At 49.0% G+C, this 24,741-nt stretch overlaps 1 protein-coding gene across 1 annotated transcript in view; it reads right to left on the bottom strand.

Annotated features, from left to right (window-relative positions):
• Positions 1–5,181: 5,181 nt before the first annotated feature.
• Positions 5,182–24,741, bottom strand: part of BPI (bactericidal permeability increasing protein) — a 29,627-nt gene continuing 10,067 nt past the window's right edge. Inside the window, exons 6-15 of the mRNA XM_007447712.1 lie at positions 21,799–21,862; positions 20,334–20,425; positions 16,943–17,119; positions 15,869–15,928; positions 14,295–14,462; positions 13,123–13,190; positions 10,940–10,982; positions 8,132–8,195; positions 7,029–7,105; positions 5,182–5,538 (exon numbers count right to left, since the gene is read on the bottom strand). Of these exons, the coding sequence (XP_007447774.1) occupies positions 5,500–5,538; positions 7,029–7,105; positions 8,132–8,195; positions 10,940–10,982; positions 13,123–13,190; positions 14,295–14,462; positions 15,869–15,928; positions 16,943–17,119; positions 20,334–20,425; positions 21,799–21,862 (852 nt within the window). The 3' untranslated portion in view covers positions 5,182–5,499. The remainder of the gene's footprint in view (positions 5,539–7,028; positions 7,106–8,131; positions 8,196–10,939; positions 10,983–13,122; positions 13,191–14,294; positions 14,463–15,868; positions 15,929–16,942; positions 17,120–20,333; positions 20,426–21,798; positions 21,863–24,741) is intronic.

Consider the following 24,741-nt stretch of genomic DNA (forward strand, 5'->3'; position numbering starts at 1 on the left):
ATGTGGAGATAAGGGAATGCTCGTAGACTGTTGGTGGGAATGTAAATTGGTACAGCCACTAGGGAAAGAATCACCATTCTACTCTCATTTTTACGAGCTCAGCTCTTTTAGATTCCACATATAAATGATATCATACAATATTTATCTTTTTTTTTTGCTTAGCATAATGCCCTCAAGGGCCATGTTGTTGCAAATGACAGGATTTCCTCCTTTTTCATGGCTGAATAATATTCCATTGCATATAGATATACAAATTCCAGATGTGGAGATAAGGGAATGCTCGTAGACTGTTGGTGGGAATGTAAATTGGTCCAGCCACTAGGGAAAGAGTCTGGAAGTCCCTCAAAAGATTAAAAATAGAACTGCTGTATGATCCAGCAATTCCACTTCTGGATATATATGCAAAGGAAATGAAAACAGGATGTTGAAGAGATATCTGCACCCCAGTGTTTATTGCAGCATTATTCACAACAGCCAAGACATGGAAACAACCCAAGAGTCTGCCAACGGATGAATGGATAAGGAAGTTGTGGTATGTATATATACACCAGGGATCTTGTTAAATACAAATTCTGATTCATCACGTTCCTTTGGTAGCTGAGACTCTGCGTGTCTAACAAGCTCCAGGTGGTGCCAATCCTGGACCGTACTTTGAGAACAATGGACTAAACGGGCTCCAAGTTCCCTCCAAGCTCAGCGATTTTATACCTCTGTTCACTCTTATTTTCGGTGCAGTTTTCTATGATGGTGCCTGCACTCCTGAGCACATCGGCTGTAGTTGAAGAGAAGGATGTCGTGAAGACCTGCCTTTTTGGAGCTCTGTAGGCACTTTGGAGTTTGATGTCTATGGCTACCCCCTCCCCCAACCCAGTCACCTGCAGATCTGTGATGTGTGTGCATGAACACACACACACACACACACACACACACACACACACACATGCATGAGCCCTGAGGCATGTGGATTTACAGAAAAAAAATAGTACTGTCAGTGCCGATCCAATGTGGTTTGAGATTGTGTCACCTACTTGGGATGCCAGGAGATGTCACCTACTGAAACAGGGCTGGCCATGAGGACACACATCCTCTCACTCGGGGGAAACTCTAAGGAACTTGAAAACCCTCCCATGTCTCCCTCCACCCCTTCTCCGCCTCTGCAATTGGCAGCATCTAAAATCCGAGCCATAGCCTCATTTCACCAGGTCTTAATAGCTTCCGGGACCCTAAGGAGCTTCTGTTAAAATGAAAATGTCTCAGCAAGAAAAGATTCTTTAATATTTGCCAGAGTTCACTTTATTGGATTCCTTTCCTGGAAGTCCAGAGGGCCCTTGCTTTTACAGAAGGGGAGGCTGAGACCGAGGGAGGGAAGACCAGCCACACAGTGAATCCATCACTGAACCCAGATTTCTAGCCAGGCAGTGGTTCTGATTCTTGGGGTCAGGCCCATCCAGGCAGGCAGCCCTGGATCATACTTTGAAAATCATGACAAAGTGGTTTTGGATTCAAATCCTAGATCATTTAAAAACTAAATATTTATTGAGTGTCACCCGTACGGCAGGCACTGGGAAGAGAACTGTGGCAAGCCAGATATAGTCCTTACAGTAGAGTGAGGATTAGTGGGCTTATTAATATTTAGTGCCAACTTTGATTACTGCTTGTCAGATACTGTACCACAGATTTCACATAGATTTGATTCTCATAACCACGCTTTGAGATGGGTATTATTATGATCCTAATTTTACAGATGAGAAGATTGAAGGCCAGAGGCTTAATTGCTCAAGGTCACACAGCTGGTAAACAGCAGAGCAGGGATTTGAATCCACGGTGTCTGGGACCACAGCTTCTGCTCTTAACCACCATGGCATGAGCTCATCAATGGTACCACTCATTCCTCACAACAACCTCATGCCACAGGGGAGGGCAAGGTTTTACCTCTTGCTTTTCAGAGGAGGAAATAGAGGATTAGAGAGGTTAAGTGCCATTCGGAAAGTTGTGCAGCCCAAGAGGGACTGGGTTGACACCTATTCTTCTCTGCCCCTGTAGGGTACCCCTCCTTCATATTAAAGTCAGCACTGCCAAAAGGAGCCCCAGGTGGGCAAATGCTTAACCAGAAGTGAAGCTGCTCTGATGATGGGCTTTTAGGCAGTGCACAGTGGACAATTCTTTTTTTTTAAACACATACCGTAACATCCACCCACTTCAGGTGTACAGTCCAGTGGCTTTTACTATAGGGTTGGCCAAAAAATTCGCTCGGGTTTTTAACGGAAAGAGCCGAACGAACTTCTTGGCCAGCCATATATATTCACAGGGTTGTGCAACTCTCACCGTAATCTAATTTTAGAAGATTTTCTGCACCCCACCCCCCGAAAGAAACCCTGTACCCATTAGCCATCATTTGGAGTGAGCAGTGCTTAGCCTGCAGGGAGAAGCCGCTCCAACAGTGGTTCTGTAGGCAGCTTGGCAGACAATTTGGAGTGTGTTGGGGGGATGCCCCTCACATCAGACCTCCAAACAACTGCCTATTTCTCAGCCAGGGCACACTGTGTTCCACTCACCAGTCTTTTTTTTTTTCGTTGCTGTCCATGGGCTTTCTCTAGTTGCGGCGAGTGGGGGCTACTCTTTGTTGTGGTGCGTGGGCTTTTCATTGCGGTGGCTTCTCTTTGTTGTGGAGCACAGGCTCGAGGCACGCGGGCTGCAGTAGTTGTGGCGCACGGGCCCAGCCGCTCCGCGGCATGTGGGATCTTCCCGGACTTGGGCTCGAACCCGTGTCCCCTATATTGGCAGGTGGATTCTTAACCACTGAGCCACCAGGGGAGTCCCACTCACAGGTCTTTAGATCCAAGAAATAATTGTACTTTCTCTATAGAAAGTGGGACATGGGCTGCCTGAATGTTTTGGAAAGTAGAGGGTAGGCATGGGAAGGGGCCGACCATCTCCAAAGAGAATGATGGGAGATGAAGTGAGGGTGGGAAAAGGCAGGGTTATGTCCCCTTACTTATCTTTTATGCTCCCACCCCAGCCAGAGGGGTCTTTAAAAAATGAGAATTAGATTGTGTCCTTCTACTTCTCAAAACTCTCCAATGGCTTCCCTTATTTTTTGGAACAAAATCCAGAGTCCTTAACAGTCTTCAAGGCCTTCCAGACTCATCCCATGCTGTTCTCCATTCACCCTCTTTCAGCCTAACAAGCTGCTTTTCTCTGCTCCTATTCAGTGCCTCCATTAGTCTTTGGGCAACAGAAAAAGTGCACCCTCTTGGAGGACAAATTAGAGAAAGGATTTTGTTCCCTCAGCCAGGTGCCTTTTTTTTTTTTTTTTTTTTTTTTTTGGGGTACGCGGGCCTCTCACTGTCGTGGCCTCTCCCGTTGCGGAGCACAGGCCCCGGACGTGCGGGCTCAGCGGCCATAGCTCACGGGCGCAGCCGCTCCGCGGCACGTGGGATCTTCCCGGACCGGGGCACGAACCCGTGTCCCCTGCATCGGCAGGCGGACTCCCAACCACTGCGCCACCAGGGAAGCTCCAGCCTGGTCCCTTTTTACAGTGCACCGCCTAGGCAACTGAAACCAGTAGTCCTGCCTTCAATATGCCAAGCCCCAAACAGGCAAGATTTGGACATCTGGGAGGAGGGGAAAGAGCATGGGCTCTGATGACATAAAAGGCAGGAATCCCAGCTCAGCCACTTACCAGATGTGTAATCCAGGGAGTGACTCAATCTACAAGGACTGAACAAATCTCACCCTGGGGGATGGAAAGTGCTGTGAGGATTAAATGAAATCATCAGTGTGCTGTGCTTGATCAATGTCCCTCCCTTCCCCTGTGTGGCCCCAGAGTCTCTACCTCCATTTAACAGAGAATCAATGATGTTAGCAGAAGCATGTACATTTTTCTTTTAAAATTAAAAAAATGTCTTTCACCTGCTTTTTCTCACTGCAGTGTTTCTCTCCATTTTTACTAGCACCAGCCTGGATGAAGTCTGAAGGACGACAGACTCCTAATTTGTGTCCACCCTCTTCCACTCTTGCCCTTCTAATGCTTTCAGAAGTCACACACACAAAAAAACATTTTTTTTTTTTTTTTTTTTTTTGCGATATGTGGGCCTCTCACTGTCGTGGCCTCTCCCGTTGCCGGATGCGCAAGCTCAGCGCCCATGGCTCACGGGCCCAGCCGCTCCGCGGCATGTGGGATCCTCCCGGACCGGGGCACGAACCCGTATCCCCTGCATCGGCAGGCGGACTCTCAACCACTGCGCCACCAGGGAGGCCCACAAAAAAACATTTTTAAAACGAAATCTGGTCATGTCATCCGTACACCACTGCCTGCTTCAAACTCTTCATTCTTCTGGTCTCAGACCAAATGTCAACATCTAAGTTGGCTTTCCAGGAATGTTCCACCAGTTTCAAGTACAGTGCTATTAGGACCCATCTAGTGGCCTGAGATAGCCACACCTGATGTTCCATGATAGGAAATGGCCCAAAGTCCCCAGGGAAACTCACCAAGAGTCCAACAACAGTCTGGGCTGGTGATTGGGCTTCCATACCAGCCTGGAGAGTCATGGGGAAGTGTTAACTGCAGCTGAGAATGTGACTGACTAAAAACTCCAAAGGGCTCTGTCCCCTGGCTCAGTGTTCTGCTTTGGGCCCAATGGCTGGGCAAGAAAGCATGGACTAAGAGAGCCATCAAGGTGGAGCCCAAGTGTGGGGCAGAGAAAACGGGCTGTGCAGGATAAGTGCTCAACAGCGACCCCGCGTGGTGGTGACAGGAGCAACAGCCGCGGTAGATGACTGCACAGGAAGACAATGGGCGGTGCGGAATCACTGTTCAACAGCGACGCCATGTGGCAGTAGCGGGAACAACAGCCCAATGGACAGAGCCACTCTACAGACCTCTGCCTGACATTAGGAAGCAAGACCCTTTGGACTAAGTAAACCCCAATTATTCTTGGGGATTGTTGAATGAGGCATGCCCTCAAAAAGGGACAATGGGAGTTTCTGCTAAGGAAGGCATGTGGGGGGCTCAAGAAATTAATTAGAGAACTAAAGAGGTGATTGTATCTTGGCTATACTGCGTACAGCCAATGAATGAATGAATGAATGGACATAAAACAAGAAGAAACGATACCATCACACAGAATTCCACAGAAAACAACAGCGTTTTGGTTTTTGTTATTTTGCTTTTTTAATATTGTGTGAAGCACAAAGAGAAATATCGTGATTACAATTGAAATGCAATTCCTGGAGGAAATGTCCATGCAGCCTTAGCCCTTGAAAGAAATTCATAATCCCTAAAATACACACCACACACTTTTCCAAGGAACAAGGTTCCCATGTTTAGATCATTTCTGAATCTGAGTTCAGAGACGTTTGCAAGAGTCTCCGAGTCAAGAGCTAGAGAGGGAAACCTGGAGGGAGGCAGCCCATGCCCCATGGGGCCTGTCAGGGTTAGGGTGCTGACAGCCCCTCACCTCCTGATGTGATTGACAGCCCCCAGCACCCATGGGGACTTCAGCTGTAGTGGACATCTGCACCGAACAGGAGGAAATCCTGGGGGAGAGATGAGAAGGCTGTCATCAGCCGGAAGAGTACCCCTCATCTGTGAATATGGGGATGCTGGGTTTTTAGAAGGAAACTCTGGGAACCTGTCTGTAGGGAAGGAGAGAGTGGTGCAGGCCTGTCTGCTGACAGAAAGGCAGGAGTGAGTGGGGCGGGGGGCACCTGGCATCCCACCCCTGGGGTCTGCACATCAGTGGCTGCCAAGGCCTGTGAATCTGTCAGCAGCTTCTCTGCCAGCTGTTTTCTTCTCAGACATGGAGACGCCCGGGCTGCTGCGAAGGCCTTCACTTGTCATCCCTGCCTCTTGGCAGCTCCAGGGAGCCCTCCTTGCAATCACAGTTGCAAAACCACTTCTCTTTTGCTCCTTCCTGCCCTTCACTCAGGATTTTCAGAAGTGAAGGAATTAAATTGTGCCTATGGGGTCATTTTTTTTTTATTTTAAGGATGAACTTGGTAAAATGTAGGGAACGTGTGGAATGTGTTTCCTCTGCTTGCTCAGCTATTTCTCTACTGTCTCTTAGCCCTGGTAGTTCTCCCATTAAGTTTAAAGAATCAGGGATTGATGGGCTGGATGTTGGGGGTGAGGGAGAGGGAGGAAGCTGGGCAGAGGTTTCCCAGGAGGGCCACCAGGTCATCGGGAAGCCATGGACAGCGGTAAGGAATGTAAGAGTGGGTGATGGTTTCCTTGCAGAGTTATCAGCTTTGTTGGGACACAGTGGGTTTAAGGATGGAGGCACCGAGGAAACCAGTGTATGTACACTTCGGGCACGTAGAGGAGACTGGAAGCGCGGCCGGGTCACTGGGCGGCACAAAGGTGGCTGTTGAGCCTGAGTTGATGAAAGTGACCAGGGACAGCAATAGTGGGGGAAGGGCGGAGGCCAAGGCAGGAACCCTGGAGAACTCCCACTGGTAGGGGAAGAAGGACCCAGCAAAGGAGACCAAACAGCCCAGTGAGAGGTGGCTGGAAAACCAGAAGAGGGAATCTTCAAAGCTAAGAGAAGAAAGCATTCCATGGATGGGGAAAACAGTGTCAGAGGCTGTCAGGGGGTCAGGCTGAGGGAAAGGGAAAAGGAGGCCGTCCATTCCGGTATCGTAATCTGCCAGACCCTGCGCTTTATACCCCAGGGCCTAGAAGGATGCTGGATGCAAAGGAAGGCATGTGACACTTACTTGTCAAGTATTTAAGTGCATCCACCTTATAAAAGAGGCTTTGGGGCCACCACGTGAGTTCCATTTTTACCAAGGGGAGGGTGGGAGTGGTTAAAAGCAGCCCATGGTTAAAAGCAGGGACCTGGCTTTGACTTTGGACTTCATGTAATGGCCGTGTGGCTTTTCAGAGTCTTAGCCTCTGTTCTCTGTTTAGTAACAGCGCCCACCCTCTGGGATTATCGTAAGGGTAGAAAGCGCTGGATCCAGAGCTGACATGGAGGAAGGTGGCTACTGTGGTGGGAGATCTGGCGAAGGAGAGCTTGGGGACTCACCTGGTGAGGCTGAAGCACCAGGTTGCGGAGCTGGATGGAGGCGGGCAGCGGGAGAGGGAAGCCTTTCTGCAGCTTCTCTGCATTGGAGGTTAAGGTAGAGGTTAAGGTGAAGGTACTTCCTCTGTAGGGAAGAGGGAGGGAGAGGGAGGGCGGGGCAGGGATCCGAGACAGACAGCCCGGCCGGCCGGCAGCTCCCCTGGCCCGCCTCTGGGAAGAAACCTGTGAAGAGGCTGCCTGGAATCTCCCACTCAGGATTGGTGAATTCCCGCCCCCTCAGCCCCAAGACCACCCTCCTGAGGGCGCCGGCACTGCTGGTGCACACCCAGCCCGAGTGACAGCCGGGGCGGCTGCTCGCTGGGCTGTGGAGGCCACCCGGGGACATGTGATGGATACGCACAGGAAGCCCCTCCGGGTTTAGGGTGAAACTGGAAGCGGGCTGTGGTCCAGCTCCCCCATCCCGCCACATTCCGCTGTGAAACTCTGGAGAATTCTAAGCTCCAACCTGGTCCCTCAGGTCATTATGAAGCTGCATTTGTCAAGGTAGGAGGAGAAGCCAGAGACTATATGTAATAGTTTGTTGCCTTCATTTACAATTTCTAAGTGTTCTAGTTACACAACATGGGGGCCTCTATTTGTGCCCTTGCCCCTGGCTCTGCAAAGGTCAGGGGTTTCACCAGTGAGTGAACTGAGTGGAAGCGTTGGCCCAGCTTCGCCCTTCTTTCTTGGTCCTTCTCTGAGTTGGAAGAAGACCTAGGGCTCTGGCTTCAGGTCTGGGATCAAATCCCAGTTCCATCTCTCACCTTCTCTGTGACCTGGAACAATCACTTAACTTCTCTGATCTCCCATTTCCTCCTATGAAAACTGACGCCGGTGCTATCCCCTGTCTCTAGGGGCTGTCTCAAAGTCTGGATGGGCACATAGAAGGAGCTCAACCGTTTTTCCCGTCCCTTTTCTGGGTCAGATGCCATTTGAGGTTCATCTGAGGGCACCACCTCCAGCTACCACAGCTGGGGCTGGGTATTCGGTGGTTTCAGGACCGAACCCACCCCCACCCCGCCTCTTCCCCAGGACTGAAAATCAATCCTTTCTCCAAAACTCCTTACTGTTAATCTTGGGAATCACGACAGTGGGCACAACGTAGTTCATGATAGTCTGCAGCAATTCAACCTGGGGGTCACGAGGACGATGGGACACACATCAGGGCACTGTAGCATCAGCTGTCCTCGTCACCCTCCCTCCCACCCAGGGCAACCTCACAGCTGGGAAAACCGCTGAGAGATGGACACAGGGGTGACGCGAAAACTCTGCAGCCCGATCAAGGTCACCAAAGTGACCCCTTTTGCTTTAAAGGTTCCAGATACAAATCATATTCTAGACTGTAGGGGGCAAGGCTGAGGTAAGGAAGGTGTCACAGAGTATTTAAATGTGAAAAGCCTTGCATAAGAAAATGCACCCGCTCAGACACTGTGGGCTAGACAGCAAACTAGTTCAAACTTTTGGAGGGCTACTCGGCAATGTTCATCCAAAGCCTTAAAAATGTGCGTGCGTGGTGGGCCAGCAAACATGCCTCTAAGGCATTTATCCTAAGGAAATGGAGTAGTGCGATAGATAGAACCAAAACAATAAATTAACAGCAACCTACATGTCCAACAATTGGGGAATCATCTGGGGAACATGGTGGCACTTTGATACTAAGAGATACTGTGCACCTATTAAAAATGATATTGTAGAAATATAATTATCAGCACAAATTTTTCGTGATATATTTTTGAGTAAGAAAAAGCAGGCTAATGTATAACTGATTCACTTTGCTGTACAGCAGAAACGAATACAGCATTGTAAATCGACTATACTCCAATAAAAATTTTTTAAAAAAGAAAAAGTAGGCTACAGAAACCATGTAATTCCATTCTGTTATTAAATATGTATAGAAAAAAAAGTCAGGAAGGATGTACTCCAAATTATTACTTAAGTGGTGAAAACAGGAATGGTTTTTATTTTTTGCTTGTTTTGCAAATCTGTAGGTTCTGACTCTTCTATAATGTATATGTTTTGCTTTTGCTATAATTAAAAAAAAATCAAAAATAATGTAACACCCTCAAGATGATTGCCTGTAGTGGTGACATTTACAACTTGTAAATATGTACATTTTTTTTTCTAGAACAATTGAGTTTCCTTCCCCAGACTGTAGTTCCCTGGGCTCATCAAATGTGGTGCCCTTCTCCTCATGAATCCGGGAACTTTAAATTTTTATTTTCTGCGGAAGCAGAAGTTAGTTACCGACTGAGTCCAGGTGCCACCATGAGAGCCTTGGCACCAGTAAATCCGTGAAAATACAATGAGGTTGCTTTGGGCCCTTCTGTTTGTTGTAATCTTATGAGATGGAAATGGCTGGCTGGATTTCCATTGGATTTGGAGGGGATGTTGGGACTGACTTCAGGGCTGGGTGGCTTATATGGCACCCACTCAGTAGAAATCTTGGCGGGCATTTCAGAGATCTAAGGAAACGTTCTCCAGAGGTTTAGCAAGAGGCTCTCTGGAAGATTCGGGCCATGTGCAGTAAAATGCTGTGGACACAATTAGCACACTGTGGCTTCTAATGGAAGTCACGAGAGTGATGCTCACTGCTATCTACAGGGGCAACTCCCCACCAGTGCCAGAGGGTGGTGATGGGGGAGCAGCGGGGGTGAGTCTATTTGACGACAGTCTGTGATTCCGGGTAGTGGAATCATCTACTTGGGCTGGCAAGACACCTGTCGTCTCCCTCCCACCTGCCCTACTCAATCTCTAAGTGACTCTGCCATTCATTCACCCAGCTGCTCAAGCCAAACATCTAGGAGTCATTCTTCATTGCCTTTCCCCCCCCACCACACACATCAAATCTCTCACCAAGTTCTAATTCTACTTGCAAAGTGTGTCTCCCAGCCTCCATCATCTCTCACATGGGCAAATGCACCTGCCTCCCCAACGATCCACGTGGTCTGACTCTCGTCCCCCGTAATCCATTCCCCGCCATCCCAGCCAGAGGCATCTTTTATAAAGTATACATCAGATCATGTCACTCCATGCATGAAACGTTCACCAGCTTCCCGCTGCCCTTTGGACACAACCTATTCTAGTCCAGAAGGTTCAGGCGAGCCAGCCCCTGCCTGCCTCTCTGCAGCCCCTACTTGCTTTTTCCAGCCACACTGCATCTCTGCATTCCCCAAACATGCCAAGCTTGTTTCACCACAGGGCCTTTTCTCCTGCTATTCCCTCTGCCTGCAACAGATCTTCACCTTGCAGGCTCCTTCAACCCAAATATCACCTCCCCAGAGAAGCTCTCCCTGATCACATGCTCTAGCCCTTAACCTCCCGCATCACTTTCTACCCCACCTCCACTTAGTTTTTCCTAGCACTGATCTTGACTGAAATGATCTTCATTTCTTATTGTCTGTTTCTCTACTACAATGTAGGCTCTGGAAGAAGTCGCTTTCATGTCTAATTCATCAACACATTCCCACACCTGGGGAACAGTGCCTGCCACATAGTAGGTACTCAATAAAGCAATTAACTCGTTTATTCAACAAACATCTGTTGAGCAGATTTTCTGTACCTGACTGTGCACATTTAATCCCATTTAAAACTCACCACACTAACTCAGGTGGAAAGGATTACCCCTGATTTGTGGGGAAGATATGAAGTTCACAGAGGGGAAGGGACTTGCCCAAGGCCCACAGTTAGTAAGCTTGGAGCAGCAATTCCAGCTCGGGTCTCTGTGCCCACAAAGCTCCCTGCATCATTACTTCACAGGCAAATTATATGCAAATGAACCAGTGGTCTGTTGAAATGATGTTATGAGCCCAGGTGCCCTCAGGACAGTTATCTCAAGATCAGAGGAAGGAAGGAGCCACCAATGGCCTCAGACTCACCGGGAAGGGGCCGATGTTCGAGTGCTTCAGTTCCAGGAGCAGCCTGTGAGAAGGGGAGGGGGAAGTGGAGACCACCATTAGCCTGACTCATATTAGAGTTCAGCTGCTGGGGAGAAGGGGCCCACTCTGGTGCATGCTGTCTGGTTTTCCCATCCTGTATCCATTCCCCCTTTCTATGGTGACAGCCCCCTGATTTCTCCTTTTGGACGGTCACCCATTCCCTACATTATTAATGCTGGGTTCTGGGGTGGGTTGGCCAAAGGGCAGAGTCTATCTCCCCTGCCAAGGTGATTGCTTTAAGGATTGACCTCTAGCCCATGCTGGTCCAATGAGAGTTGGTCCCAGGACTTCTGCTGGAAATATTGGAAGTGAGGTATTCTCTTTTCTCCAGCAAAATTAGGGAGATGCTGGTAACAATTTTTGCCAACACTTGGTGACAGCTTGCTGGGAAATGAAGCCAGCATAAGGGATAGTAAAGCCAAGAGATCAAGAGAGTCAGAGTTGTAAGGATATCATTTGAGCACTTGGATCCACCCTTGTCTGAAACCCTTGGACTTTTCAATTATTTGAGCCAATAAACAATCCCATATTTACAGACTTTATGGCATCTTAACAATGATCTAGGAAATAGGTAAATAAATGGCTATTTATTGAACCCCTGTCATTCGCTATGTTTGTTGCTTTATCCGATTGAATTCCTGTAATACCCAAGAGCCAAGGGCCATCACACTCCCATTTTACAGATGAGGTCCTTGACGCTCAGAGAAGTCAAGCAATCTGCCCAAGGTCACACAGCTAACATTCAGCCAAGTAGAATTTCAAACAGGTCTCCCTGATGTCAAAGCTTTTGTTGTCTCTAGTACCCTACAAAGTTTGAAAACTCTTGCCTATGGACTCTCACCACCCCCATCCCTGCATATTTTAGAAAGTCTGTGTTCAGCCATCACCCAGCTCTATTTTCCCCGGCTCCTCTACTTGAGAGGCCCATGGGTGTTTCCAGGAAAATTAAATCCACATGTTTCTAAAGCAGTAACACTTGTCAAAATGATGCCAGGAGAAATAAGCAGCACGTAAACCTCAGGAGCCTAACTCAAGGTTAAGAAGGACAGCTCTGTGCCAGAGAGAAGGCAGAACTGGGGAGGAATGTGGGTCGACTCAATTTAAACAGTGTGAAAGTGATGAAGACGTAGACGCCAGGTTGGAATGCAGGGGGTTACCGCATCGACTCTGTGCGTCTCCCTCACTCTTGATCTCTGCGTATCTGCTTGTCTCTCTCTCCTCTTTCCACCTTTTTTGTCTCTCTGTCTCTCCTGTTAATGTGTCTCTCCATCTGTCTGTCTGTCTTGCTCTCACTCTCTCTTTCTCTGTGTCTCTCCCTCCCTTCCCTTGTCTCTCTCTGTCTCTCTGTCTCTTTCTGACTCTCCCTCATTTCTGATTTTTTTTTCTTTTTCTGTGTGCCCCTCTGTCTTTCTCTTTTCCTCTTGCTTATTGTATCCCTCAAAGTGTTCTAAGCACTGCAACACATATTAATACCTCATTTCACCCTCGAAATGATGCTGTTGGCATAGAACAATTATTGGGCTTATTTTACCAGCCAGGGAAACTGACTGAAGTTTGGAGAGTTCAGTGCTTGCCAAAGGTGAGCTGCGCTTCCAAGGCAACAGGCTCAACCTCAGAGCCCACATCCCTAACCACAACCTCCTCTGCTGGGATTCCAACCCAGGCACGGATTCCAGAGTCTCCCAGCAGGAGATGGCTGACGAAGTCCCAAGGAAGGGTGTGCAGAAGTTGGAGTGAGTGTTTTCCAAGGGCCGAGGAAGGCCAGGGACATGGAGCGGCTGGGGGCTGGAGCAGATTCATCAGCTGGCACTGCCCAGCCATGAGTGGGCCTAGGATGGGGTGGGGGGTGACCTGGGCTGCAGGGCTTTCAGCGCTAAAACTGGGACACTGCAGACAAACCGAGACGGTTGGTCACCCTATAATGTGTGGTCTCAGGTCACTTCATCTCCGAGCATCAGTTTCACTGTCTGCAAAATGCGGATATTGTGCCCACCATGAGCTGTTTGAGGCTTAAATGTGATGGATGAACAGGAAAGCTTGGCACGTTGTAAGGTCATTGCTAGCCCACGGGCACCAAGAACAGATGGGCAGTCCCCTCCTCGCGAGCCCACGGGCCCACTTACTTGTCCAACTTGAGCTCTCCAACAAGTCGGTCTGACCTGGCACCAATATCCACAGAAACGTTCATGTACTGCAAAGAAACAATCCAGGAAGTGAAGGCCCCTGACCCAGAGGCTGGGGACTCTGAGAAGCCTCGAAGACCGGAAGGTCAGCTTCACAAAGGCTCGGCAGAGGAACCCTCATTGTTGGGTCAGACCTGCGGGACCCACAGAGGAGAGGACTCTTCCTTCTGTAAACCTTGTGCTTGTTGATGAGTCCTGGCCTGTCAACCAATTACCATTTTCTCCCCCTGCTTGTGAGACCATTTCAGCATTCCCAGGCCACTCCCGTGGACTGTGGGAGACAGGCTGTGGGGCTGGAGTCCAGGCCAGCCCTATTCTCACAGACATTCATTCATTCATTCATACAACGAATGTTTACTGAGTCAGGAAACCAAGACTCCCAACCTCAGCTTTCCTGCCCACTGTCTGTGTGGCCTTGGGCAGCCCCCTCAGAACCCACTGAACCTGCAGAGTGGGGAAAATGGGCCTCAGCCTGAGACTGCGCAGACCTGAGTACCTCCTGGTGGGGAGAATCTGGCCGTCACCTTCAGTTGCCAGAGTGGGTACCACCAAATGTTTGCGGTGTGACAGAGTGATCAAATGAATGAATGCACAAGTCAATCATGGAATAAATACTTGAATAAGTGAAGGATTAAACTCACAAAGGACAGAATAAAGATATGCATGGATGAATAAATGATAAAGGAATGAATGAACAAATGTACAAATGAATGATCAATTGAACAAAGGTATAAGTAAATGAATAATGGAATAGATGAATGTATGTATGAACCAGCAAAGATACAGTATATTTCAAGATAGCAGTCAAATGAATAATTGAATGAATAAATGAATGAACAAATCCACAAATACATAATTGAATGACCAAAGATACAAGCGAATGAATTGGAAATAGTACGCATATTTCAAGCCAACGACGGAACGAACAATGGAATGAATGAATGCCGGTAGAAGTCAGAAGCAGTAGGACAGTGGCTCCAGTCTCAGGCCCTGGAAACACACAGTCCAGGTTTGAGTCTGGGCAGGATTCACACTGGTCCCTCTGACTCTGAGGGCCATGCTCTTGGCCCTGTCCAGGGCTTCCCATCTGTTCTCACCCGGGAGCAGCTTACCATCTCAAGCAGGAAGAGGGGGGCCAAAGAGGAGTCTGGGAGGACAGCAACGGCCTGGGTATCCAGGGCAAAGGTGAGGTCAAGGCCGGTGGGGCACATGGCAATGTTCGGTGCGGAGGAGGCCCAGATGAGGAGTTGCATCTTCATGTCAGGGAACATCTTAGCCACCTGCAGCCCCCAGCAGGGACAGCCAACAAAAGGGGCAATTTTATTAAAACGTTTCTAAATCCAATCTTGTCCTGGTCCTGCATAAACACCACCAATGTCTTCCCATTGCTTTTGGAATAAATCGTAAAGACTGCGTAATTCAGCACTTGGTACCCTGCCCACCTCACGCCCCATGCTTCTACCTCTCGCCCTTTAACTCCAGCCACAAGGGACTTCTCTTCCCATCTAAAACCCTTTGCACTCTGTTCCCTCTCCCTGAATGCTTGTCCTGTATTCTTCCCTAGCTTCGCTCTCTTCCTTCCTTCAAGTCTAGAGAGCAGTGGTGGCTTCAAGGGGGAACAGAGGAGAGATTTGGCAACACCCCCATCTCAGCTAGCCTCCAATCCTCCCCCAGGTAAATTCCCAGTCTGAGTAAAAAGAATGCTATTGTTATGCAAATTAAGCTTCAAGACAATTCCCCTGGCCCCCTACCAGTCACACCTCCTCTACACCAGTACCTCCTGTATAAAAATTTCTGGAAGTGCCACCACCGAAGAGGCCATTAGGGACTGAAAGTTTGTGTCTCCCTGCCCCCCCCACCATCCCCCGCAAATTCATATACTGAAGCCCTAACCCACAGTGTGGCTGTATTTGGAGATGGGGCCCTAAGGAAGTAATTAAGATTAAATGAGGTCATCAGACTGGGGCCTGGTCCAACAGGATTACTGTTCTAATAAGAAGAGACACCAGAGCTTTCTTGCTCTTTCTCCATGTGCTCAGAGGAAAGGCCATCTGAGGACACAGCAAGAAGGCAGCCATCTACAAGCCAGGAAGAGAGCCCTCACCAAAAACTGAATCTGCTGGCACCTTGATCTTGGACTTCTTGGCCTCCAAAACTGTGAGAAATAAATTTCTGTTGTTTAAGCCAGCTGGTCTGTGGCATTTCCTTATGGCAGCCCAAGCAGACTGAGAGGCCTTCCCCCGCTGCCTTGTTTGAAGTGACCTCATCAACTTCAACCAATTAGTGTTGGCTTCACTTATCACAGTCTGCATTTTCTTTTTTATCGTTTTGGGTTTCTAACAATAATTTTCTCTCTCCACTGGACTGGAGCTCCAGGAGGGCAGGGATATGGTCTGTTTTGCTAGATGCCCAGCACAGGGCCCCAGAAATGTGGTGGGCACTCAATGAATATTTGTTGAATGGATGAGCCCTCAGCTTCTACCCTCACACCTGATCACGTGGGCGCTTGGAGCCTTTCTCTGTACTGGGGATGGGCTGCACGAAGCTCTTTCCATACTCTCCGGCTGGGCTGCCTCTGGATCTGGAGAGGGGTGCTCTCGGCAGGCTGCTCAGCAGAGCCCTGTCCTACTTAGCTCCCCCAGGCCTCCTCACTGGGCTGACTAAAGGGGAGCAGATCCTTTCTCACCTGGGGTAGGAGGGTTCCAAAGGATTTTGTTGTCAGGAGGAACTTGGATTCCTTTGGTAACTGTAGTGAGAGAAGAAGAGAAAAGGATCTTGGAAGATTATGTTATAGATTGGGTGGCAAATTCCATATGAGGGGTGAGAGGCTGAATGTACAAACAGACCATGGCCAGACCACATATGACAATAGAATGCCGACCCAGAATGGTCAGGGCGTGATCAGTGACTGCCAGCTTCCCGATTTTTTGCATTGAAAAAGTCAAATATGCTCCTCAAACCAATCCCATAGGCTGCCCGGCCCATGCGCATGTTAGCCCACCTCCAGCTTCCCCGCACCGACAACCTCCATAAGAGCCTACCTGAAGCCCTCCCTTTTTTTCACTATAAAGCTTTCCTGCCCCCTGTCTGCCTTCGAGTCTCTGCCGAACGCAAATGATAGAGGTTGACTCCCTTGCCCTGAAGAGTTCTCATTCGGGTGGTCGTTCTTTATTTCCACAGGGGGGGACATGTGGGTGCCAGCATCCCTTTGATGCCTCTGCAGAGAGGGAGGATGTGGCATCTCCTCAGGGAGCAGCGTAGGAGGAACCCTGTGTGGGTGGTGACCAGGGTGGGATCAGGTTGCCCCTAGACTCTGGAGAAGATGGTCATTTCCTCATTTCACAGATGGGTAAACTGAGGCCCAGAGCAGGACTCAGCCACAAATATACAATGAGGATGATGACGATAACGGTGATATGATGATAAGGCTGGATTACAGACCAACACATGGCAAGTACTCAGTCAGTGTTGGCTGTTACTGTTAGTATTCAGAGGACCTCCTCCATGCTGATAAACCTGTGCTAGGGCTGCACAAGCATTCATATCTCATTTAACCCTCATTACACCCTTTGGAGGAAATAGAGGAAACCGAGATTCTGAGAGGCTGAATAACCACCTAAGGTCACCCAGCTGGAAAAGAGGGGAGCCGGGATTTGAACTCAGGTCTGGTTGACTCTAGAGTCCAGACTTGATCTCCCCAACTGTGAACCAAGACTCAAATCCAGACCGTCTACTGCACTCTGAGCCCACCTGGCCTTACCATGTCATCGCTGAGGGTGAGATTCAGGACTCCAGCCTCTTGATACACGAGGCCGGCCGTGTTGAAAAGATATTCGGAGATGCCCAGGTACACCATGCGGTTGTGGTCGGTGGGAAGGGTCAGCGCCGGCGGGGCAAAGGGAGGGCGCCTGCGGTGGGCCAGCCTGAAAAACTCCCCCTGGGGGTGGAGGCGGCAGAGTGAGCCTGGGCATCCTTCAGGAATTACAATTCGATGTCTCCATTCCAAGAAAAAATGAGCTAAGGATACCAATCACGTATTCACAGAGGAGAAAGCCATGGCCAGAAACTAAAAATAGCGTCTCCTCCTGGGGCTACTTTCTAAGTGCTTTTCCCACCAACACTGTGAGGTAGGTGAGATTATACTCATTTTACAGGAGAGGACACTCAGGGAGGTGAAGTGACTTGCCCAAGGTCACTCAGAAGGGTAAGTGGCAGAGTCAGGAACTGAACCTGGGCAGCCAGAGTCCGGCAAGCACATGCCCAAGCACGCCGTTTGCTCTGCGTCAACCTTGCAAAGAAGCACAGAAATTCTCCTAAGAGAGCAAGGAGGTTCTGTTTGTTTGTTTTCATCTATCAAATTAGCAAAATTTTCAAGAGAGAGGTAAACTGTTTTAAGTGTGTGTGTATTTTAAGCTCATACTACCCAGTTTTTGGTGAAAGCATTCACATGCTGCTGGGGATTATATGTTCATGTTTCTGAAGAGCAATTTGGCAACACATTGCAAAAACAGATCACTTATTTAGCTAAAAAAATAAGAATGTTGAGTAATAAAGAAGCAAATTGTAGATGGATACATATGTTAGAATACCATTTATGTAAAATTTAAAGGCCTATAAAACATACTATATAAGCATTATTGACACACACAGGCAAGAATGACACACAGGGATGTCATCCGTGTGATTCCCTGGAGGGTAGTGGGTCCCCAAGGGGGCCTCAGCTATTTATTTCTACAATGTTTCATTTCAAAAAAATCAGAGGTGACTATGACAAAATATGTAACATGTCTGAAATCTGGGTTGTGGGTACGTGAGAATGTGCAATATTCTCTGTACTTTTGGATCATTTCATTATTTACAGTTAATGACTGTGACACCCATATTATAGAATAAATACCATATGCAACTCTTAAAAATATCAGGTGTAAAACAAAAGACAAAAAAAGAACACATAAAAGACAAAAATAAAAACAACAGGTGGACCTATGTACCAAACAGGAACCGGCTCTAATGTATATCATTAGGCGAGAAAAGCAAGTGAAGAACAGTGTGTATTCCTACGTGCAAACAGATTCTCAGCAAAACTAGATTCACATATGTGTATGTGAATGCTTAGGACCAGGGGACCGGAGGGCTAATACCCTCCACGGCTGACAGCCATTACCTCTGGGCAGGAGCCCCGAGTGGGGATAGGGGGAATAAACAGGACATTCTCATTCGCTAGGGATAAATAGGAATTGTTTTAATCTTTTATTCCAACGTATCACTTAGATTTTTTTTAAAAACTGTACTACTTGGTCCAGCAATTTCACTTCTAGGAAATAGTCAAAGATGGGCAGAGATCCAGCTATAAGGATATTCAAGGCAGCTCTGGTTAAACTTGTGGGAAAAATGGAAAGAGCACAGACACCCCAGGAGTGGGCACTGTCCACGTACCTTACCACAAGCTGTCCACTGAGAGACCCAAGAGCCAGTAGAAGGGCTACGGGAGGACGTTTCATTGATAGATGTTCACATTATACTGTTCTGGTTTTAAAAGTTGTAAAACAGAATGTAAAATATGACGTATACATGCATGTGCGTGTACGTACTTCCATGTCTATATATGTGGTTTTTATGTGCATTTGTTTCTGCCTCTGTTATGCGCGTGTGTGTGTGTGTGTGTGTGTGTGTGTGTGTGTGTGTGTAATTTCTTGTGTCTCAGCAGATACAAGGATTGGAGGGTTGGAAGACTGTAACTTGTGTGTCAACAGTGCATATCTCTGAGTTGTAATATTAGGGTAATCTCTCTTTCCTTCCTCCCTCCCTTCCCTCCTATTTATTTCTCTGCTCCTTTGTGTTTTCTACATTTTCTTTTTGACATCAAATGTGTTTTAGAACAAACAAGTAAATAGTAAACAAACAAGCCAATCACCGATTGTGGAGGGACTGAGGTACATCCGGAGGGGATTCAGGGAGTGGGACTGATTCCAGCTGAGGAGGTCCGAGAAGGCTGCTCGGGGAGCAACAACCCAGCCCACATCCACTGGAGGATAAGAAGAAGCCAGTGGGGTAGAGGAGGGCATGGGAAAGAGGGGAGTCCAGGCAGAGGGAATGGACAGGATGAAGGCCCTGAGGTGGGAACTAGCTGGATATGTTGAGGGAGTGCAAGGCCAGTGAGTTTGGTTGGAGGCTGGGGAATGAGGGGGAAAGTGGCATGAAATGAAACTAACTCCATCTATCCATCCATTCATCCAGTACATATTTACTGAGCACCTATTATATGCCAAGCATAGTTTTAGGTGCTACACATACAGTAAAGAACAAAGCGGGCTTCCCTGGTGGCACAGTGGTTAAGAATCCGCCTGCCAATGCAGGAGACACAGGTTCGAGCCCTGGCCCAGGAAGATCCCACATGCCGCGGAGCAATTAAGCCCATGTGCCACAACTACTGAGCCTGCGCTCTAGAGCCCACGAGCCACAACTACTGAGCCCGCACGCCACAACTACTGAAGCTCACGTGCCTAGAGCCCGTGAGAAGCCACCGCAACGAGAGAAGCCACCGCAATGAGAAGCCTGCACACTGCAATGAAGAATAGCCCCCGCTCGCCGCAGCTAGAGAAAGCCCGTGTGCAGCGACAAAGACCCAACACAGCCAAAACTAAAAAAAAAAAAAAAAAAAAAAAAAAAAAAAAAAAAGAACAAAGCAATCACAGCCCCTTTTCTTTCATCACATTGAGGGAGACAAGCTTGCAACCGTGTGTACTAAGTGCTGCTGAGAAAAATAAAGCAGGATATAGGGGAAGAGGAGGGCGCTATTTTAGCAACAGTGGTCTGCGAGGGCCTCTTTAGGGAGAGGATATTTGAGAAAAGACTTGAAGGGGGAAAGGGAGAGCTTCTGTGGATATCTGGGCCAGAGCCTCCTGTTTAGAAGGGGCAGCAAGTGCAAAGGCCCTGGGGAGGGAGCAGTCGCAGCGCATTTCAGGAATAGCTGGAAGGCCAGTGGGACTGGAACCGGGAGAAGATGGGGAGAGTGGACTGGGGAGAGCAGTGAGGATGGATAGGAAAGAGGTGGAGTCATAAGATCTGTCTCCAAGGATGATGGGGAATCTTGGGGGGAGGTGGTGTGAGGCAAAGGTGTGAGGGTGTATGATTCTTGGTGTAAATCTTACCTTCAACAGCCCATCCAGGGTATCAGCTGTGGCTTTTGGAGGTGCAACTAGAGAGTAATCAATCCCAGCCACGTTGTCTATTTTGGTTGTCACTAGGGGGAAAGAAGATGGACCATGAACTGGCTCCCCATGGCAGCATCTTTGGGGCCTGGGATGCAGGGGCAGCAACCCCTAAAGTTGAATCAAGACCTGCAGTGCTAATTCCATTCCTACCTCCTCCAGGGAGCCCTCCCTGAGGTCTCCTTAAAGGAAAATGAGCCCACACCCCACATTCACAGATATCATCTCTCTCGCTTCTTCCAGCAGCCCGGAGACATGGCTAAAACACAGAGTCAAGGAGCAGAAAGACCTGGGCTTGAATTGAAATCTATATGACCTTGGACAAGTCCTTTCATTTCTCTGAGCCACATTTTTTCATTTGTAAAATGGGGTACTACTAGTGACCTTGACGATGCCCTGTACATGGTAGGAACTCAAAAGCCAGAAGGGATCATTATTAGCAGTGATAATATCCCAGGCTGAGCCCAGACTGGCTTCAGGTCTGAGTGGTTTCTCTGTTTCCCAGCAGTAATCAATGAGGATTAAATAAATATTGGTTTCTCCTTTAGCCCTTCCTTCCCATGTTAGAGGGGAATAAACCGAGTATCAGAAAAGGTAACTAGTCTAAGATGGCAAAGCTGGTGAGTGACAAGGCTGGGACTCAAGACAAAATCTTTTTCCTGTCTGGTGAGGCCAAACCCTGGACACTGCAACTGCACTGAACATGCCCAGGAGGGGCCCTGTGCCTGGAGGGGCTGGGACGATGCCTCGGGGAAGGGAATGTATCTGAAATGGACATGTGCCCTGTGCCAGCCAAACCAGGCTCCACAGGGAGGCAGCCCAGGCAGCAGTTTGGGGCACAGGCTTGGGATCCTGTTTCTGCTTCTTACTGCCTCTTGACCTCAGGTAAGTCTCAGCTCCTTTCTGAGCCTCCGTTTCCTGGTGGTAAAATTGGGACAAAACAGTGATCTCAGTGGGGTGTTAGGAGGCTGAGAGGAAACCGTTCTGCTGGGTACATGACACATGGTGAGCACTTGGCCATATGGGTCCTCCCCCACCTACTGCAGCCCTTCACCATTTAGCAAGCATTTGGGGAAAGAGAAGATTGTCCCCATTTTAAAGATATGGAAACTGAGGCCCTGAAAGGGGAAGCGATCAGCCTCAGATCTCAGGCCAGCTATGCATCTCTGGCTCCAGAGAGCTGCAGGTATTTGTTGTTTGGCCCCTGCAGAGCTGCTTTTCCATTAAACTTCTGGACCTGCCACAAGGACCTGGCCCAATAGGGGATCTGATGCCAATTGCCATTTGAAAATGATCTGTGCTACCTATTCCCACCCAAGCCCAGGCCTGCCTAGGAAAATTTCTGGCTCCTTCACACTCTCCCTGTGTCCCTCACCTCCTCCCACTTCTACCCCAGCCTCCTTACCTGGCAGTGTCTGGAAATAAGGTTGCAGCTTGGAGGATACGGTACTGGTCACTACCTCACAGATCTGGGGAGAACAAAAGAACTGATCAGCAAAGGTTTCCTATAGTGGAAAATGTCCTCTGAGAATAATTATCCAGACATGTTTCGCTCTTCTTGAATGTTTCCTTGAAAATCATATAACTACTCAAGTTTCCCTTTTCTCTTTGGCCACCAGGAAGCTCAGAGTTCAACATGTAACTTGGAAATAGTAAATTTATATGACTGTATGACCTGCACGTCTGCATTTTATTTCCTACTCTGGCATGGAGCTTTCCTGATGGGTATTTATGTTTTCTATTTTTTAGTGTGAGATTTTCTTTGTTTGTTTTTATTTGCACTCAGACCCTTTGTGGAATGAGGTGGTGAAAAATCGAACAGGAGGTGGTTAGATGTCAGCCTTCCCCTGTGTGTGCTTCTAGGAGCAGGGGGCAGGCCCTCTGCTCAAGCCTGGGTGGGCACCCTCATCTTTGCTTTGTGTGGCCAGAGAAGACTTCCCAGCCGTTCCCCTCCCATAACTCATAGGGGAACAAGCGCTGGTCTGAGAAGCCCTGGGTCACATGCTGATTTTGCCACTGAGGAAGTTACTCCATTTCTATGAGAAAAGAGACCCTTATTTTCTCATCTGTAAAATGGAGCGCTGCGGGTTATATTTTCTATTCCATTTGCTCTTCTGGAATGTGGCCCTGTCACACCCATTGAGAGGTGGAGTCTGTGAACTCTCCCTTACAATCTGGGTGGGCGGGGTGGCTACTTGCTTCTAACCAATAGAAAACAGTGGAAGTGACATTGTGTAACTTCCCAGGTGAGGTCATAAAAGGCTGTGTAGCTCCCACTTTGGTCTCTTGAGATGCTCCCTCTGGAACCCATTGATGAGCTGTGCAAAGCCCCAGCCCCATGGAGGGGACACGGGTAGATGCTCCATTCAACAGCCCTGGCTGAGCCGAGCACCAAGTCTTCCCAGCTCAGGCACCACGGACATGAGAGAAGATCCCACTGGGTGACTCTAGCCCCAAGCTTTGGAGTTTTCCCAGATGAGGTACAGACATCATGGGGCAGAGACAAGCTACGCTGGTCCCACTGTGCCTGTTGACTTCCTGATCCACAGAATCGGTGAACATTATCAAATGGTCGTTGCTGGATGACGCTGTATTTGGGGCTGTTTTTTTCAAAGCAATAACTGGAATAGAGGATTAAAATCACAGGCTTCCTTAATTTGACCCACTGGGGCTGATGGGGTAGGTGGTGCAGTAGGTGGCGGTGGTCAGATAAGCCCCGCCTTCACGACGTTGCTCTCCCCACGTCTTGAATGACCACATTCATCCAACGGAGTCTCTCCAGTCCTTGCATTTCTTGACTGTTGGGCAGCCCCTGGCGTGATGGGCCACTGTGTCTGACTGAGGACCCTCCCCGCTCCCCGCCTGGCCCACTACCTCCTCTTCCTCGGACACCCTGTGAGCTCCTCTTCCCTTGTGAAGATGTTGATCTCCTGGGGCTCCCCGCTCCTTCCACCCAGGAGCCCCTCTGGAGCCTGCCATACATGCCCATGGCCCCTGTGGGACATTGTTGGTCCACCCCTGCGCTTGGTGTGACAGCTCCCTACACACCCAGCAACTCTCCCTGCCTGAGGACTTTAATCCCTGGACCTTGCTCCCAAGTGCCAAGGAGTTACAGCAGCCAGAAAGAGGGGTGAAAGTTGGTGGATAAATACCCATCTTCCCCACCCCTTTGGGACAGTTCTGAGGTGTGTGCCCCGAAGTCCCGCAGCACTGAGCCCCAGCTGTCCAGAGCGGTTGCCCACTCAATAATGTTCCTGTCCCCAGCTCTCTTCCCCACCCCTCGCCTGGGATCCCCACCCAATAAAACACTCGCACCTGAATCTTTGTCTCAGCCATGCCTGGGGGGGTGGGGGGACCCTGATTGGGTCGCCCGCTCCACGTTCCCAACCTGAGGCCAGCACCCAGACCTTGGTTTGCAGGCAGACATCTCCCCTGAGCTCCAGCCTGAGGGTCCAGCTGCCTCCTGGACCAAGTCCCTGGATGTCCCACAGGCCCCCAAGGCTAGCACATCTCAACCAAACCCGTCAGGTTCCACTCCTCCACAGTACTGGTCCCCTTATCTGCCCACAGGGCAGATAGGGCACCTCCACACTTCCCTCCGGCCTTCCCCACTGTCAATCAAGTTATTTTATCTGGGGGATGGGAGGGAGGAAGGAAAGGAAGGAAGGAGGGAGAAATTTTGGTTTTCCTGGAGTGTGTTTCTATCACATAAAGCTCTGGATGTCCCAAGGAGACTAAGAATGTCACTCTCGGAGAAACCCGTGCCTCTGCTCCAAGTGGCCCAAAGGTGAGAGCAGGCGGCACATCTGGCAGCGAGGGGCCAGCTGGACACCTGGGCTGCCTGCCCTCAGCTACTGCCTTCCAATGCCAGTTACTAATAAGGGCCACCAGGGGGCTCCAAATCACAGCAAATCACACGGCAGCCTGGCGCCTGCCTGTCTGCTGCCACCCTCCTCCGTCCCCACCCCCATCCACACCCTATATAGACACTTCCTTCCCTCAGACGCCCACTCTTCTCTCTGAATTTCTGGGGAGTGGACTCCCAAACTCATTCCTCGCCATTTCCAGGCCTTCGTAACATCATGGACACCCTGACACTTCATTTATTCATCCATCCATCCATTCATTCATTCAGGCCCATACTCTCTTCTAAACAATATCTTGGACTAATTAAGAGCTTTACCTCTGAGGTGGGGCGGCATGGGTTTGAAGCCCAGCCCTATCACTTCCTCTATCTGTGTCTCAGCGTTATTATTGTTCAGCTTGGCTGCTCTCAAGGGGTCACTCTTAAGGCGGTAACAAGAAATAATCTGTTTCAATAGTTCTTTATGTTAAATACATGCTAACA

Source organism: Lipotes vexillifer, unplaced genomic scaffold (genome assembly GCF_000442215.2).
Source record: "Lipotes vexillifer unplaced genomic scaffold, Lipotes_vexillifer_v1.1 scaffold397, whole genome shotgun sequence".
Classification (NCBI taxonomy): Eukaryota; Metazoa; Chordata; class Mammalia; order Artiodactyla; family Lipotidae; genus Lipotes; species Lipotes vexillifer.